Here is a 15,940-nt window from a genome sequence, read left to right as displayed (position 1 = left end):
TGATGATACATGCGCCAATCTACAGGACTCCCGCCTCTACCAGACAGCCATCGACCAAGACCATGGACGCGATACTTATTGAAAGCTCATCTTCCTCGTCAAGGCTTCCTTACGCTCCGTTATCGTAAGCAGTCTCGCCACCCATAGCCGACATCCTCTCCTCCTCGTGGCCCATTATGTTCGAAACCTTGCTGTACCGGCTCTTCTCCCTCAAGATCGCTCCGTACCGGAACAGCACAAACGGGATAACCCACATCGGGATCGAGATGAAGCCGAAGATGAAAAGTGCCCACTTCGGCGTCACGCCAGTGAAGAACTGCAGGATGACGAGCGGCAGGGCACCCGCGAACAGCAGACGTGCGGAGGCGGCGGCGGTGAGAGCGGAGAGAGTGCCAGCTGGCGGGAATGCGTCGAACAGGTAGGGGATGATGGACATGATGACCATGGCGACGCCCCAGACGAGAACGCCGGTACCGGCGATGGGAACGATGGGTGGGAAGGAGGGGTTGCCGACGGTTGCGCCTGTGTTGCATTAGTATCAAAGCGCTGGAATTCAGCCTGGACGAGTGGACTCACCAATCCAGAACAACCCAGCAGTAACGAGCAATGGTCCGAGCATGGCCGGAATCAACCGGTATTCAACCTGAGCAAAAGTAGGCATGTTTCTCTTCATCAAACTCCCCGTTGTGACCTGATCGATCATCACCACAACCAGCGCCGCAAGGCCGGACCCAGCGATCGCACTCGTAAACGCCCGTCCGACTTGACTAGGCGTCCAGCCCGGTCCAGCAGGTGGTGCGCTTCCGAGAGCCACAGGCACGGTGATGAAGAACTGCAGCACCACGGCGAAGTTGAAGATGAGCATGAACGTGCAGAGTGCAACCACGGGCTCGGTGAAGACTTGTCGAATCGGGTCAAGGACAGTGATGCGGAACATTTCGCCGAAGGTCACGCCAGAGAGCGCAGGATCTTGCTCAAGTACGCGACCCGCACGCTTTGCCAGGCGACGCGGGATCTCGCGCTGGTACGTCTCGCTGATGCCGATGCCGAAGACCCAGACTGCGCCGCAGACGGCGGCAGAGATCCATTGGGTCCAGCGCCAGCCGTCGGTGGCTTCGACGAGGTATCCGCCGATGATCGGGCCGAGCGCTGTGCCGAAGAACTGCGCAAGGACCTGGAAAGCGTAATATGTGTTCGTCGTCTCGGCACTCCAGATGTCTGCGAATGTACCTTCGAGAAGCACGAGACATGGTCCACCGCTGAGACCAGCGAGGAAGCGCAAGATAGCGACACCGGCGAAAGTCTGACTGAAGCCTGCTCCGAGTAGGAAGACACCGCAGAGCGGGAGTGCAGTGAGGTATATGATCGATCGGCCGATGCGCTCAGCCACGTGAGGTGTCCAAATGGGCGCGAAGACGATGCCGAAGAAGTAAACGCTGTAGCCGGAGATCGGGCCGACGGGGAGGTATGTTGCGCTGCCGCTGGGATTGAAGTCGAAGGAGGCGGTGACTTGGGGGATGGCGATTGTATAGCAAGTCAGGCCGTAGGCGACAGAAGCAGCCATCATCCAGGCTGCGAAGGAAGTGTAGAGCTTGCGATGGAGAGGCCAGTTCTTGGGACACTCAGGGTCGGATGGGTCCATGGTATGGGAGAGTTGGGCACTTGCTAGCATCGGCTCGTGAGGGGCCTTGGGGTCGTCGCTGCGATCCATGCCATCCTCTGAGAAGCGACTCGCTGGTTGGATCGGTCTGAGCATCTCCATGGCTGTTGTGCGGGTTTTGTGCTGTTGTAAGAACGTTGGAAAAAGCGAATATCGGTGGATGGAAAGTGGGCCGGGTACGATGCTCGATACTGCTGTTGTTGTGAGAGGCGATGTGAGAAATGATGAGATGATGAATGTAAACAACACGACTTATCCCATTGTATATATGCTTCCCATTCCACCTTGGCTGCCATGAACAGCAGGGGTAGTTTGGAAACCAACTTACTCTGCTGGATGACACAGCCCAAAGAGATTTGATACAATGAATCGAAAGGAAGCGATCGACGGCACGCTCAGCTCAATGGCACGACTGCAGCACTGGGCACAAGGATAGAGGAGACAGAATTAGGGTCGCCAGTGCCGTGGGGGACAATGGCGGAGGTGGAAGCGAAGCTGAGATCGTCGGCGCTGTGGAATACTGGTTTCAGACGCAGCTACCATTGATTGCTTACTGCAACATTCCTCCGGAGAGGTGATAGTGCGTAGGAATAGGTATGTCGTCGACCAAGGAGTGCCGTCGTGTCAAAGCGCGAGAGATGTTTCCAAATGCCAAGAGGAGGCTTGCTGGAGAAAGTCTAATTGGACGACCACTCGATGCTGCAGTTTGGAATCTGTTGCGGCGGTGCTGAAGGAGCTGAATGACGAGATTGAGCTGGATACAACTCGCTGCGATGGTTCTGTAGTCTCTGGTATGTAGCAGGCTGTTCATTCTGGTCCGCTCACAATGTCTGACTACGGCTGCTAGATACTCCATGAGTCGTTCAATTGTTCCATGTTCGCAGCAAGTATTGACGTTGTGCCGAACGCAAGGCGTATCACCCGTATCGTTCGGTCACTGAGGCAGCTTGTGGCAGCATGCATATTAGCAGACATCCTCTACCTCCCCATCACCGCCCTCCCGTGGTCCCAAGTTGCTGCTCAACGTCCTGCCGAACAACTCCAGCAACATCTCGAAGCAAATCCCCGCAATGGCCGGATCGTACCTTCCCTTGCTCAACTCGTCTCTGATGAACGCATGCTGCGCCCAGGCCACTTCGTAGAAGGAGAAGGTCACTCCGACATCGTGGAGCGTCTTGCGGATCAAGTCTCTGCCTTCTGGTGGTACATGGTTGTCTCGCTTGCCAAAGATCATCACCAGCTCGCCCTTGATATCTTTAGCACGGGCGAGGCTGTCGTCGTTCTTGCCAGCGCCCAGAGAGTGCGAGTGAATGTCGGTAGCGAAGTAGCAGACAGCAGCACGAACGCGAGGGTCGAGAGCACAGCGGTATGCAAGGTGACCGCCCAGACACATCCCAGTGGCTCCAATGCGGCCGTTACAGGTCTCGAGATTCATGAGCATGTCGATGCTGAGGGTTGCGTCTTCATCGTAGGCGGAGAGCTTCTTCTCGACTTTCCAGGCGTTGCCACTGTCGGTGCCAGGTCCGTCGTACGCGAGCGGTTCGGGGCCGGTGAACTCGTGGTATGAAGAAGGGGCGGCGACGATGTAGCCATGCCCGGCGATTTGGCGGGCAAAGCGTGCTACGGGGCCAGTAACTGTTGGGAGGTGTCAATCATCGAGATCTCCTCTGCTCAATCGATGGGAAGACGTATTGGTAGATCTCTGAGAAGATTACGACGCCCGGGAACTTCGCCTTAGGGAAGTTCTGTTGGACTCAGCAATTACTCGCAGCTTGACACCGACATCATGCCCGGTGAGCGTCTCTCCTCGCTTACTGGTATGGATGGATGGAACAGAAATACACCTAGCCTTTGCGGTCAGAATGCCGCCGTTCCCGAGAAGGAGGTCAAATAAGATGCCTACGCATGTCGCCTCCTGCTTGGGTCTTAACATCTTTGTGGGACTCGTTGATCAGCATGATGGCGGACGAAGTCGGTGTCGTATGGACTATGAAGACGCCAGATTCAGTTTGTGCGATCGACAGTCTTTTACGCTGGATCAATGAGCTGTTCAGTCAGCGGTAGTGTAAGAACTTGGAGCTCAAACAAAGCCGGAGCTGTTGATAGTTTCGATCAGGTCTTGGCAGGTCCTGCCCCTCGTCGAGTCATCACTGCATCCGAACCTCACTCTCCTTCTCCCTCAGACTTCTCCCACTTTGGGACGTCGTCTGGACCACTCGACTTCTATACAACTCCAACTACGTCCCAACATCGCACCGGCCCACTGCTAGGCATCTCCTGACGTGCGGAACTGCTTGACTGCAGCCCACCGCTCACACGTCATCAACTCCTCCGCCGACATGTCGCAGCCGCCCGGCATCGCATCCAAAGCAGCCGCCTCATCGTCGAAAGCGCCCCCTCCCTCCGGACAAAGTAGCCCCGCGGCATCGGTGACTCAGCAGTTCTTCTCCAACGACAGCGGCCAGCGGCGGAGCGGAAGCGGCAGTGGCAACGCGCGCTCCAACGCGGCACCACGCAACGTCCAGAACAGCAAAGCGAAGCACAAGGCGGGGAAGAAGTTTAGAGCGTTGGATGAGGATGCAGAGGCTGAGTTGTTCAGTATGCAGAATCCACACGGCCGGAAGGGACAGACGTCCATTACGCATCTCATGAACTTTTCGCTGCCGCCACGACCGAACCAGCAGCAGCAGTACCACCGACACAGCTACAATGGACCGAGGAGGGGTGGGAGATCCAATCCGACGTGGGGTCTGGGGAGTGGCTATCATTCGGTCGATAAGGCGAGGTAGGTGGTTTGAGCAGATGGGGTTTACAAGAGGTTCTGACACCTGTAGGTACATCCACGCCAACTACCGCTTCATAGTGGACCCACGCGGCGACTATCAAGTGCAGGCTGAAGATGCAGACGTTCACCTGGATTGGCAAAACGTGCTCCAGATCATCGCCTCCGAGAAGAGCCAGGCGGCTTCCTGCCCCATCTGTCTCGGCGATCCCACCGCACCTCGAATGGCGAAGTGTGGCCACATCTTCTGTATGCCATGTCTGATCCGCTACATGCACTCGGACGACGGGAACGGCCCTCCACCAGAAAAGAAGGCTCGATGGAAGAAATGTCCGATCTGCTGGGACAGCATTTACGTGTCCGAGACAAGGCCAGTCAGATGGTATGTTGGGCAGGAAAGCGACCCACCACGAGAGGGCGGCGATGTCGTTCTGCGTTTGTTGAGGAGAAGACCCGGACAAACGTTGGCCATGCCACGCGAAAGCGCGGAGACTGTGCCGAAGGGCGACTTCATCCCGTGGTACTTCGCTGCTGAAGTCATGGACTATGCCCGTGTAATGAGGGGCAGCGAGGATTACATGGTGCAGCAGTACGACGAGGCAATCGAGGCAATCGAGATGTTGCAAAAGGAGGATGAGTTAATGTTTGGTGAGGACGCCGAATGGACTGGCCGAGCCATACGCATGCTCAACGAAGCGAAAGCGAAGGTGAAGGGCATTGGTAATCCTCCAGAGCAGCCGAAGAAGCCTGAGCAGGAGATGACAGTACCTGAGCGGCCGCCCATTGAGTTCCGCGAGGACGATGAAGATGTTCCGGACTGGTACCTGCAGAAGCATACGGAAACAAGCCCAGCCATCCCCAGAATGGAGGCAACAGAACAGCCAAATGCACAAACGCCTGCAAATGTGAGCGCAGTACCGCGAACGTTGCAGGAGATGCGGCAACGGCAGTTCGAGAAGCCGCAGCCTGCAGAATACCTCTTCTACCAAGCACTATTGCATTATTACCTATCGCCTTTGGACATCCGGATACTCAAGGCGGCGTTTGGGTCTTACACCACATTCCCTTCAAGCATTCTTCCACGCGTAGAGCGTGTGTCTTCAGGCCACATCGTCGACGATGACCTTCGAAAGCGGGTCAAGTACTTGGCGCATCTGCCGTATGGCTGCGAGGTTGGCTTCTTGGAGTGCGACTGGACCGATCTCGTACCACCACATATCCTAGCTGAATTCAAGCCGATGCTCGAGAGGAGGCGCAAGCGGCACGACGAGAAGGAGGCGAGGGAGGAGAAAGACCGTATCAGGATCGAGAGGGCTGAGGAGCGCGAACTGGCCGCCATTCGAAGAAAGCGACCTTCAGTTCCCAGTGACTTCATGTCGGGAGAAGGCCTCCCCGCGCTCGGCTCCATGGCTGGATCTGAACCCACCTCCGACGCCATCGCCACATCGCCTCCTTGGGCTAACCGGACAACATCTGGTTTCACTTCACTCGCCTCGCCATCCACCTCTCCCACAGCACATCGCACAGTCTGGGGTACTGCAGCAGTGACGCCTGCAAGTCCTGACCTCAACGCTACTCTTCCGCGTGACGACGAGCTGCGACCAGATCAGGATGACGGCTGGTTGCAAGACTGGGAGAGAGACCTGCTCGACCAACGCGATCAGCTGGCTGACGACGTGGGAGGTGTCAGTCTGGAGACTGAAACACAAGCTAGGGCACCTGTCGGTGGCGGCAAGAAGGGCAAGAAAGGGAAGAAGATCACGCTCATGAGTACAGCTACTTCGAGACGCGGGGCTTGAGGATCGACGAATGGATGGGTTATACGTTATATATGATGCCAATGGTACCTCGTAGCAATGCTCTGAATGTCTCACAACCTCGTAGGCGTTCAAGTTTTCACCACGACTTTACAGCGTCACCCCACTTTCATGTGAAGTTGTCCAGAAAGTGCAATCGGCAACAATCACTTCCTCTTCCCACACCAGCATCCATACCTCAGCATCACTACCAACGCACCACATATCATGCCCGCAGGCGAAGCTCTAGACGACGACTACGTAATCTCCCTCCTTGGCCGCGACGCCGAAGCCAACAAGAAGCGCTACACTACCTCCAGCTCTCTGCTCCCATCTACTCGACCACGCAACGCCAATGCTCCCAAACCTAACACGCGCTTCTTGAAGAATCTGGTCAGGGATACTGATAGGCATAACTCGGCGCTTAAGGCGAAGGAGGAAGAGGATGCGCGGGAAAGGCTGAGGGGATTGAGGAAGGATGCGGGGGTGAAGAGGATTAGAGAGGATGACCATGAGGAGAGAGGTGGGAGGGAAGGTAGAGGAGGAAAGCGGAGGAAAGGTGAGAGGGCAGGAAGATGGGCTGGGGTGCTGAACGGCTTGGGGGAGAGGAATGGCCGGAAGGATGGGAGGCGTGCAGAGGCGAGGGCTGCTGAGAAAAACGAAGAGCGCCCGCAGAGGAGGCAGCGTAGTCGGGAGGACAGGGACGAGGGTGAGCGGCGGCTGAGGCATGATAGACGGCGCACTGGGGACGAGAAGCGGCGGTATACCGATCGCAAGGGCAAGCAACGAAGGAGATCTACCTCGAGCGACTCCGCGAGATCACGCTCTCCACGCAGACAACACAACAGCCGGGAAGGCGACAGACTGGGGCAACAAAAAGACTACGACTCAGACCCCCTACAAGACATCATCGGGCCCAAGCCAGCACCCAAGATCCGCCCTCGCGGCCGCGGTGCAAACAACCCTATCTCTTCAATTGACGCCCGCTTCAACCCCTCCTACAACCCCAAAACTGACGTCGAGCTCTCCGACAACGACAGACAACGAGATGACTGGGATATGGCGCTCGAAGCTTTACGTGATAGGGCCAAATGGCGTGTTCAAGGTGGCGAGCGATTACGCGCTGCTGGGTTCTCCGAGGAGGAGGTTGGGAAATGGGAGAAGAGCAGTGGGTTGCTTGGGCAGAGGGATGAGGGTGGGGAGAAGGGGGTGGAGGATATGAGGTGGCGGAAGAAGGGGGAGGGGAGAGAGTGGGATCGGGGGAAGGTTGCGGATGGGAAGGGAAGGGTGGATGTTAAGGCGGCGTGGGCCAGGTTGAAGTTGGATTGATGAGGTCTGGCAAGGCGGCGCTCGTATTGCCAGTGGTCGCTTGTTGGAGCAGGCGCATTACTCTTGGTTAGATCCATTCGTAGAAACAGAATCGCACTGAAACGACCGTGGAATGGTGCATGTCATATTGACTTTGCTGCCACGACTTTTGGCGAGAATTGTTTGCCAGAGCCTCAGGGCAGTGGCGCCTCGCGTCCAAAACTTGGAATTTCGAAGACACAAACCTTGAGTTGTGATTTAACAACACAACGGCACAGTAAAAACAGAACACCCACTTACTGCCATCGGACCGCGTACACAGGCGTGCCAACCGCCACGATGGTCTACATCCGCCAGGACCAGCTTCCCGGCCTAAAGGCCTACAAGTACTCGAGTACAAACTCCCCAACAACACCAGCTATGCCCAATGCTAACATGTAGCAGGCGTCGACCGCAGTCTCCTCTCCCAGTACATCCTCAAGCCCTACTGGTGGTCCCAAGTCATCAAACTCTTCCCCATGTGGATGGCCCCCAACGCCATCACGCTCTCTGGATTCGGCTTCGTCCTCGCCAACATCTTGACTATGCTCTATTACACGCCAAATCTGGACCAGGAGTGCCCGCGCTGGGTATACGCTTCCTGGGCCATTGGGCTGTTTCTGTACCAGACTTTCGATGCGATTGATGGCTCTCAGGCGAGGCGCACGAAGCAGTCTGGACCGCTGGGCGAGCTTTTCGATCACGGGGTTGATGCGCTGAACACGAGCCTAGAGGTTCTGCTGTTTGCTGCGACGATGAAGTTTGGGCAGGGGTGGAGGACTGTGTTGGTGTTACTTGCGAGTCTGCTGACGTTCTACGTTCAGACCTGGGACGAGTACCATACCAAGACGCTTACGCTTGGCCTCGTCTCCGGGCCTGTGGAAGGTATCTTGACGCTGTGCATCGTGTACGCGATCACAGCTGTCAAAGGTGGAGGCTGGTACTGGCAGCAATCGATGCTGCAGACGCTCGGCGTGCCCCAGTACAGCTGGATTCCGGCGCAGGCCTGGGAAGCTGACTTTGGTGACTTCTACATGCTGTACGGTGGCATTGTGCTTGTTTTCAACACCATCGAGAGGTACGTTTTTTGCCCTTCCCCACAAGCTTTCAATACTGACAAGCTCGCACCAGCGCCCGCAACGTCATGAAAACTCGCCGCGCTCGTGGAGAACAAGCCCGTGTCGCACTCACCGGCCTCCTCCCCTTCGCCGGCTCCTGGGTCCTGATCATATCATACTTGATGCTCCAGCCGAGTATTTTGCACAACCATCTCGTGCCGTTCGTCTTCTACGTTGGCCTCATCAACGCCTACAGTGTCGGTCAGATCATCACCGCCCATCTGGTCATTCTAGATTTTCCGTACCAGAACATCATCGCCTTGCCGCTCATCTACGGCGTTGTTGATTCCGTGGGTCCTGTGCTTCAGCAGTATCTTGGCTTTGGCTGGCCGAGTGCGCTGGGGAGCGACATCTACCAGGTCGCGTTCATGTTTACATGCCTAGGGTTTGCGGTGGGTGTATACGGTAGCTTTGTGGTGGATGTCATTGTTACAATTTGCGATTATTTGGGTGAGTTGGACCTCTGCCGTTGCCCCCTCCTGCTCGACGTGATCATGCTGACTTGTACCTCCGCAGATATTTGGTGTTTGACTATCAAGCATCCCGCAACCGAGGAGTCAGAGCAGGCTGCGACGCAGAAGAAGGGCAAATGAACGGTCATAGGATTACGAAGCTTCTGAATTGCAACCTGCCATGCGCAGCTTTAATTCCGCCGCCGCGCGCATTACTCCCATTTGCAGTCAATGCTTTCCAGGTTGGCGAAGAGTTGGCATCTCGCCGCTTTGTTCCCGAACTTCTTAACGGCTGACGGCAGGTACCCATTCCGGAAGCTGCTGTGCTGCTAGTTCCAGCCCCAGGGTCTCCAACCTCTGTTTCCAGATGCCCCGCAAGTGCTATGCTTCTGCATACGTGCTTACATGTGCAGTACACCGTGCTTCGCTCTGACGCGACGCTCGTAGGATCATCAATCAGTGCCCACCAGGGAGAAGGATGTAATAGGACAAATAGAGCGCTATGGCAAGTTACCAGCATTCTCCAACCCGCATTCGCTTCCTCCAACTGCATGCTTCGCGAGCTGACGGACTGACCTTGGCTGCGTAGCTCGATACCATAAAGCTACTTGTCACGTCCATCAGAGACGTGGTCTTCTCGCAGCGAGCAAGTGACACGCATCTACAGGTTCCTCTTGGAGCATCATCGACCATGTCGGCCAACGGAGAGCAACCGGTCGGCCATGTTCCACAAGAGAATGGTTTACGCATCAATGGTGACACGACCAATGGGAGCTCGCGGTTTGATCCCGACTTTACGGACAGCGTGATCAATGCCACTGGGCCAAAGACGAATCCGCGGGTGAAGAGTGTCGTCGCCAGCTTGATCCGACACATGCACGACTTCTGCCGGGAGAACGAGATCACGGTGACCGAATTTATGGCTGGCGTTGATATGGTACGGCTCCTTTCCGTTGCAGTTCAACATTTTGGGCTAACATCGTCGGTGCAGCTCAATCGAGCAGGTCAGATGTCCGACGAGAAGCGCAACGAAGGCCTGCTGCTCCTCGACGTCCTCGGCATTGAAACGCTGGTTGATGAGATCACACATAAAGTCGTCAGCGAAGCGCACGACCTGCCAACCGCCACAGCTGTCCTGGGACCTTTCTGGCGAAAAGATGCACCTATCTATAAGATGGGCGAGTCCATCGTTCAGAACTCTGACGATGGCGAGCGTGCACTTGTGCACGGCAAGGCGTTGGACTTCGACACTGGCAAGCCGATCGCCAACGCGGAGATCGATGTCTGGCACACTGGGAGTAATGGGCTGTAAGTACGAAACTGAAAGTCTGCGTCATTGAAAAGACTAACCGTCGTAGGTACGAAAACCAAGACCCCTCGCAGCCGGACATGAACCTCCGCGGCCGCTTCTACACGAACGACGACGGCTCCTACCACTTCTACTGCCTCCGCCCGACGAGATACCCCATCCCGCTCGACGGACCTGGAGGTCAGCTGCTGGAACTGCTAGATCGCCATCCGTACCGTCCAGCACATATCCATTTCATCTTGTCGGCGGAGGGGTACAAGCCGTTGGTGACGCAGATTTTCGATCGGAGGGATGAATATATCGATAATGATACTGTGTTTGCGGTGAAGGATAGCTTGGTGGTTGATTTCAAGCAGAGAAACGGGGATGAGAAGGCGGAGTTTGAGCTGGAGTATGATTTCAGGCTTGTTGGATTTGGAGCTGCTCACAGGAAATGATTTCTGCGCGTGATGTGGCCGAGAAATACTTCTCCAGAATCAACGTTTGCGAGCTGGCATTCCGAAATTGAGCCAGGTTCTAGACCTTATCTGTTGTCGAGCAGGAGATGCCTCCTCGGGGCCCGCGCGCGATGGTACATGAGCAGCACCGTGCAAACCGAACGCCTCGGTTCAGACAACCACTATCATACTTCTGAGTTGCTGTATCTCTGCTAGCGGATGTAGCCTACCTGGGAGACTTGAGTGCCAGAGACTGCTGTCGACGGTTCCATCGACTTGTCGAGGCTGGACTTCTCCGTGGCGCTGCGACTTTTCTGTGCTGCCTTACAGCCTTACACCGGCTGGAAGCATTGTTCACACCTTCGAGATGACTAGCAACATCGTCAATGACTGACATGTATTGACAAGCCGGCCTTCCAAGCGTCGTCGTGACGGCCACTCCAAGAGACATCATTCATGTCGGCGCAGGCAAGAGGCTCGACAGGACAGGAGAACAGCCTCGGTGATCTGCAATGATCGCCGTTAAGCATATTGCTTTAAGCTTCGATCAAGCCACTCAGACGACAGCTGATTCCACTTTCTCCGCATCTTCATTTGTGGTGTTGGAGGAGATGCACAGGGGTGTGCACATCTCCCGTTCTCTTCATCCCGTCATTCCGGGTTAAAGACCTTCTGCATCAGACTTCACAACCACAACAACACCAGCACGTCAACAGCCAGACACAGCGTACGGATGACACCTTCGCGAGAGGACAGACTCCAACACAACAGCCACCTCGTCAGATTGCCTCCCCCACCTCGACGACTAACGTCCTGAACCATATTTGACATAGCCTAAACTCCTTCCAGCAAACTGTCACAACGATCTACGTTCAAAATGGCGATCCTCCCGTTCCTCAGGACTATTGCCGCGGCCACCATGCCAGACATGGACGCCTCCCCGGACTCTGACCCTGCCAGACTGCCGCATCTGGGCCCGTGGAAGCTTTAGGATGGCATGTCTTGCAAACTGCATCTAAGGAAATTGTCCCAATGCCTCGGTGTATTCTGGTACACCATGGGTTTGACCAATAGTGTTGAGTGTATTACCGGTCCTAGGGAGAGAGAGTATTTGTTAGGATGGGTTGACGGGGGGGTACTTATACACACAGGTTCTCTCGCGAAGGTTGTGGAAGGTTGACTCTCAGGATTTGTGAATTTTTGGGTTGAAGCAGCATTGTTCAGCATGAAGACCACCGCATTGATTACGGCTTTCCTGGCCGGGAACGTTGCTGCGTTCCCCAACATGGACAAGATGACGGCACCTCTCGCTGCTCGCGCATACGAGGAAGCACAGCAGCTCAAGAAGAGGGCAGTCGACCCGCCGCAGGGTGCTGGCGCGATGCCGTTGGTTCCACCGCCGTTCGACGCTAAAGCCCAGCGCATCAGCACCACCGGCGCCCACAAGGTTGGTGAAATGAATGCACGTCCCTGAGTACATGCTGACCGTCGGTACAGTGGGTTGCTCCTGGTCCAAACGACGAGCGTGGTGAATGTCCGGGTCTGAATGCTTTGGCAAACCAGTACGTCTCCAACGCCATTCCTGCTGTTGAAGAGGTCCACACTGACATCCCTTAGCGGCTACCTCCCCCACAATGGCAAAGCAACCATCACCCAGTACATCGATGCAGTCACCAGCGTGTACGGCATGGGAGTCGACCTTGCCACCTTCCTCGCTACCTTCGGCGCGGTTGTCGACGGCAACCTTCTGTCCTGGTCAGTTGGCGGCAAGCCACACACCGGCATTGGCGGCAGCCATGGCAATTATGAGGGTGACAGCTCGCCGTTGAAGGGCGATCTGTACCAGTACGGCAGTATTGGGAAGCTCGTCCTTTCGCAATTCAAGGAGGTATGCATCTTCTTCCTGTACCAATACCTGCTGTGTGGCATTCATGCTTACTGTCTTGCAGCTTTACGACATGCAGGCCGATGCTGAACAGCCCAACTACAATCTTGATGTCCTGAGAGACTTCCGCGGCAAGCGCTTTCAGGAGAGCATCGACAAGAATCCTAAATACGTTTGTAAGTCTTTTCGATGTCGGGAGCCGTTGGGTAACTTGCTAATGCTTCGTAGACGGACCTTTCACTGGTATCCTGGTGTCTCAAGGTAAGTGCCGATCAACCTTGTCAATGCTGTAAGACATAGCTGACCTTCTTACCTCTCTTCAGCGGCCTATACCTTCATCTATCGCTTCATGTCGAACAAGTCCGAAGAATATCCCGAAGGCATCCTTGACAAGAACACGCTGAAGAGCTTCATGGCCATCTCCGGATCCGACGACAACGTAAGCGAGCCCATACGCCCCTTCAATCCTTCTCTTGCTGACAACATAACAGCCCAAGTGGACCTTCGGACATGAACGTATCCCTGATAACTGGTACAAGCGCAACACGGCCGACGCCTACACCATCCCATACTGTAAGCCATTCCTTCCCCCCAGACTCCCCTCATCAACATCGACTAACGCGATTCCCAGTCAACACCGACGTCCTCTACTTCGCCGAAACCCAGCCCGAGATCCTCTCCGTCGGCTGCAACCAAGGCAAAGTCGACTCTTTCAACGCCATCGACGCTGATACTCTCTCCAACGGCGCCTACACCGCCAACCAAGCCGCCTCCAACCCTGTCTGCTTCGCGTCCGAGTTCGCGAAGGCCGAACTACCTGGCTTGACTGGGCTCGGAAGTGTGGCGTTGGCGCCGCTGACGAAGACTCTGAATGGGTTGACGAGTGGTCTGAACTGTGCGAGTATCGGGAGCGTGAACACCAGTGCGCTTACTGCGTGCCCTGGTTTCTCGTTCTATGGGGGACCGAATGCAAAGGTGGCGAAGGGGGCGATTCAGTCGTGAGGTAGTGGAGTGAGCTGGTCGTTGTAGCTCTCGAATTTGATAGTGGTGGATGTGATGGGCCGAAATACCTGTACATACGGTGAGAAGCCTGCTTGACCAGAACATTTAGAGCAATGCGTCTTCCTCCTGCGCCGCGTGTACCACAGCTGTCTAACCCCAACAACCACCAGATCTGCTGGTGTTTAATTTTCTTTCTTCCTGTTGTCACCGCAATGGCATGACAAACGCCATGAGAAACGAACGACTTGCGGTTCATGCACGTAGCATGGCCGCATTCCTGAAGAAAAGGCAATAAGGTCCTGCCTCGTTCTCTGAAACAGAATCGCCTGCTATCCCGCTTGCGGTCAGATAGTGATCTCGTTCCTGCCTCGGAGAACTATACGGCGCTCCACGAGATGTCCGCACATATCGAGCGAGTGGTGGGAACGCTCCACTGCGATCGAGTTCGCGGATCCCGAGGCTGGTCAAGGTGCAGTCAATGGCTACTTGAATAGCTATAGTGACAGATTAGCCGGCCGTGGTTGGGCAACGATCACACTGCGGTTTGCCAGGCGTCTTGGGTCGAGTATGGAGGAATTTGCATCTTGGTGAGGTCCAATCAGTCGATGCGTGGCACACCATCTCCGGAGCGCAGGCCACAAATGAGTGCCAGATCGTAACATGCAGCAGCGGACTGAGGGTTGCGTCGTTGGAGGCCAGCGAATCGACGCTTAGTGGTAGGTTAGATGAGCGTGCGTTGGAGCTGTGTAAGGCGGGTTTCAATAGTCTTTGTACGCTACCAAGAGTCGCCAAAAACTTCAACATCACCCGGAGTACTGTTCCTAAGGCCTAGGGCAGCTCAGCACCCTCAAATAAGCGCGGTATCCATAACGCCTTCCCATAACGCATCCCGAGGGTATCTCCTGTTCCCCACAGTCCAGAACGCCACTCTTTCCCCGATCCCATTCAAACCTCAAGCATCCCCCTCAACCCTCCCTCAACACCCCTGAGCCACCTCCCCCTCTCTTCCATCTCATCCCCACCCACCCCACCCTCCCGTCTCCGCCTCGCCTCCTGCGCCTCCTCCACGGCCTTGATCTTCTTCACATTCAACATGTTGACCTCATCCTTCAAACCCGCGACCTGCGCCTGCTTCTGCGGGAGCGCGGCGCGTAGTGTCTCGATCTGTCGGTCTAGGCTTTCGAGCTCTGCTTCGCGCTCCTGGAGGAGGTCTAGGGTCGGTTGCAGCGGGAGGGATAGGGAGGGGTTGGATGATCGTGGGGCTTGGGTGGCGCGGAGGGTGTTGAGTGTTCGTTCTAGCTTGTCATTCTCGGCGGGCAGTGACTCCAGCTGCGTCGTCTGTAGTCGCACGTTCTCATATCCTGTACCCAACGCGTCAGCAACCCAGCATCATCACGTTAATGGAGCGTAACACTCACGTCCCGCCAACCTCCTGCCCTCTCCCTCCAACTCTCCCACCAACGCCCTAACCTCCTCCTTCTTCTCCTTCAACCCCGCCTTCTCTCCCCTCAACTTCTCCTCCAACTCAGCATTCTCGCTCGCATCCACGAAATCCGGCTCTTGCGCGGTGATGGCGCGGAGAAAACGTTCTTTAGTAACTTGCTCGACGTACGAGAAGCGCAGTTTCGAGAAGAGGTCGCGGTAGTGTGTTAAGTCGGCGGCCAGGAGGGATGGTGATGTGTTGTCGCGATCGGAAGTGGTAGAGTCGGCCGAAGGGCGTTGGGGGAGGGCGGGGTCGGGTGTCAGGTAGGGTGCGGAGACGGTGAGGATGGAGAGGTCGCGGTGTTGTTGGAGTTCGTTGAGTGCTGTCTGGGGGTCCATGGTTCTGTTGGTGTCCGATATGCTAATATAAGAGAATAGATGTAGAGTGGAAGTTCGGTTGTTTCTGTTGTGAACCTTCCATTCTGGGACAATCACATGACGCAGCTCAGGTTCGCTCTTGCCTTTCCAAATACAGTCACGAAACAACCTTAAAGCTCTGGACACACCATAATTCGACCTCAAACGTGTCATTTGCCAGCTTATCTAGACCACTGTGTGATGCTGCTCGCTAGGATATCAGTGCCCTCCCAGCGGATGCTCGCTAAACCGCCATACTCCTCTCAATGCCCGGACAGATGAGAATGCAGCCGCTGTCGTTGCTGCACGATAA

General features: G+C 55.7%; 8 protein-coding genes across 8 annotated transcripts; 5 read left to right on the top strand and 3 right to left on the bottom strand.

Moving 5' to 3' along the window:
• Positions 1-109: 109 nt before the first annotated feature.
• On the bottom strand, positions 110-1,762 carry LTR77_010068 (uncharacterized protein; the record flags this gene model as incomplete). The annotated part of the gene is made up of 2 exons (XM_064807292.1): positions 110-522; positions 577-1,762. 2 exons carry the CDS (start codon positions 1,760-1,762, stop codon positions 110-112), a joined length of 1,599 nt encoding a protein of 532 aa, XP_064654665.1.
• Positions 1,763-2,624: 862 nt separating this feature from the next.
• On the bottom strand, positions 2,625-3,618 carry LTR77_010067 (uncharacterized protein; the record flags this gene model as incomplete). Its single annotated transcript, XM_064807291.1, has 2 exons — positions 2,625-3,295; positions 3,564-3,618. 2 exons carry the CDS (start codon positions 3,616-3,618, stop codon positions 2,625-2,627), a joined length of 726 nt encoding a protein of 241 aa, XP_064654664.1.
• A 381-nt stretch (positions 3,619-3,999) lies between these two features.
• Positions 4,000-6,241, top strand: LTR77_010066 (uncharacterized protein; the record flags this gene model as incomplete). Its single annotated transcript, XM_064807290.1, has 2 exons — positions 4,000-4,445; positions 4,495-6,241. The coding sequence occupies 2 exons, from the start codon at positions 4,000-4,002 to the stop codon at positions 6,239-6,241; spliced, it is 2,193 nt and encodes a 730-aa protein (XP_064654663.1).
• A 225-nt stretch (positions 6,242-6,466) lies between these two features.
• LTR77_010065 (uncharacterized protein) lies at positions 6,467-7,567 on the top strand (the record flags this gene model as incomplete). Its single annotated transcript, XM_064807289.1, has 1 exon — positions 6,467-7,567. The coding sequence occupies one exon, from the start codon at positions 6,467-6,469 to the stop codon at positions 7,565-7,567; it is 1,101 nt and encodes a 366-aa protein (XP_064654662.1).
• Positions 7,568-7,885: 318 nt separating this feature from the next.
• On the top strand, positions 7,886-9,296 carry EPT1 (Phosphotransferase; the record flags this gene model as incomplete). The annotated part of the gene is made up of 4 exons (XM_064807288.1): positions 7,886-7,940; positions 7,991-8,663; positions 8,717-9,153; positions 9,220-9,296. The coding sequence occupies 4 exons, from the start codon at positions 7,886-7,888 to the stop codon at positions 9,294-9,296; spliced, it is 1,242 nt and encodes a 413-aa protein (XP_064654661.1).
• Positions 9,297-9,846: 550 nt separating this feature from the next.
• LTR77_010063 (uncharacterized protein) lies at positions 9,847-10,901 on the top strand (the record flags this gene model as incomplete). Its single annotated transcript, XM_064807287.1, has 3 exons — positions 9,847-10,092; positions 10,147-10,463; positions 10,514-10,901. The coding sequence occupies 3 exons, from the start codon at positions 9,847-9,849 to the stop codon at positions 10,899-10,901; spliced, it is 951 nt and encodes a 316-aa protein (XP_064654660.1).
• A 1,225-nt stretch (positions 10,902-12,126) lies between these two features.
• Positions 12,127-13,788, top strand: LTR77_010062 (uncharacterized protein; the record flags this gene model as incomplete). The annotated part of the gene is made up of 8 exons (XM_064807286.1): positions 12,127-12,348; positions 12,399-12,463; positions 12,519-12,789; positions 12,851-12,962; positions 13,015-13,047; positions 13,110-13,225; positions 13,278-13,359; positions 13,418-13,788. 8 exons carry the CDS (start codon positions 12,127-12,129, stop codon positions 13,786-13,788), a joined length of 1,272 nt encoding a protein of 423 aa, XP_064654659.1.
• A 945-nt stretch (positions 13,789-14,733) lies between these two features.
• LTR77_010061 (uncharacterized protein) lies at positions 14,734-15,609 on the bottom strand (the record flags this gene model as incomplete). The annotated part of the gene is made up of 2 exons (XM_064807285.1): positions 14,734-15,149; positions 15,207-15,609. The coding sequence occupies 2 exons, from the start codon at positions 15,607-15,609 to the stop codon at positions 14,734-14,736; spliced, it is 819 nt and encodes a 272-aa protein (XP_064654658.1).
• Positions 15,610-15,940: the final 331 nt, after the last annotated feature.

Source organism: Saxophila tyrrhenica (assembly GCF_035928015.1).
Source record: "Saxophila tyrrhenica strain CCFEE 5935 chromosome Unknown scaffold_20, whole genome shotgun sequence".
In the NCBI taxonomy this organism is placed as follows: Eukaryota; Fungi; Ascomycota; class Dothideomycetes; order Mycosphaerellales; family Extremaceae; genus Saxophila; species Saxophila tyrrhenica.
Note: the sequence above shows the minus strand (reverse complement) of the source record. Positions and strands in the feature narration are given on the sequence as shown.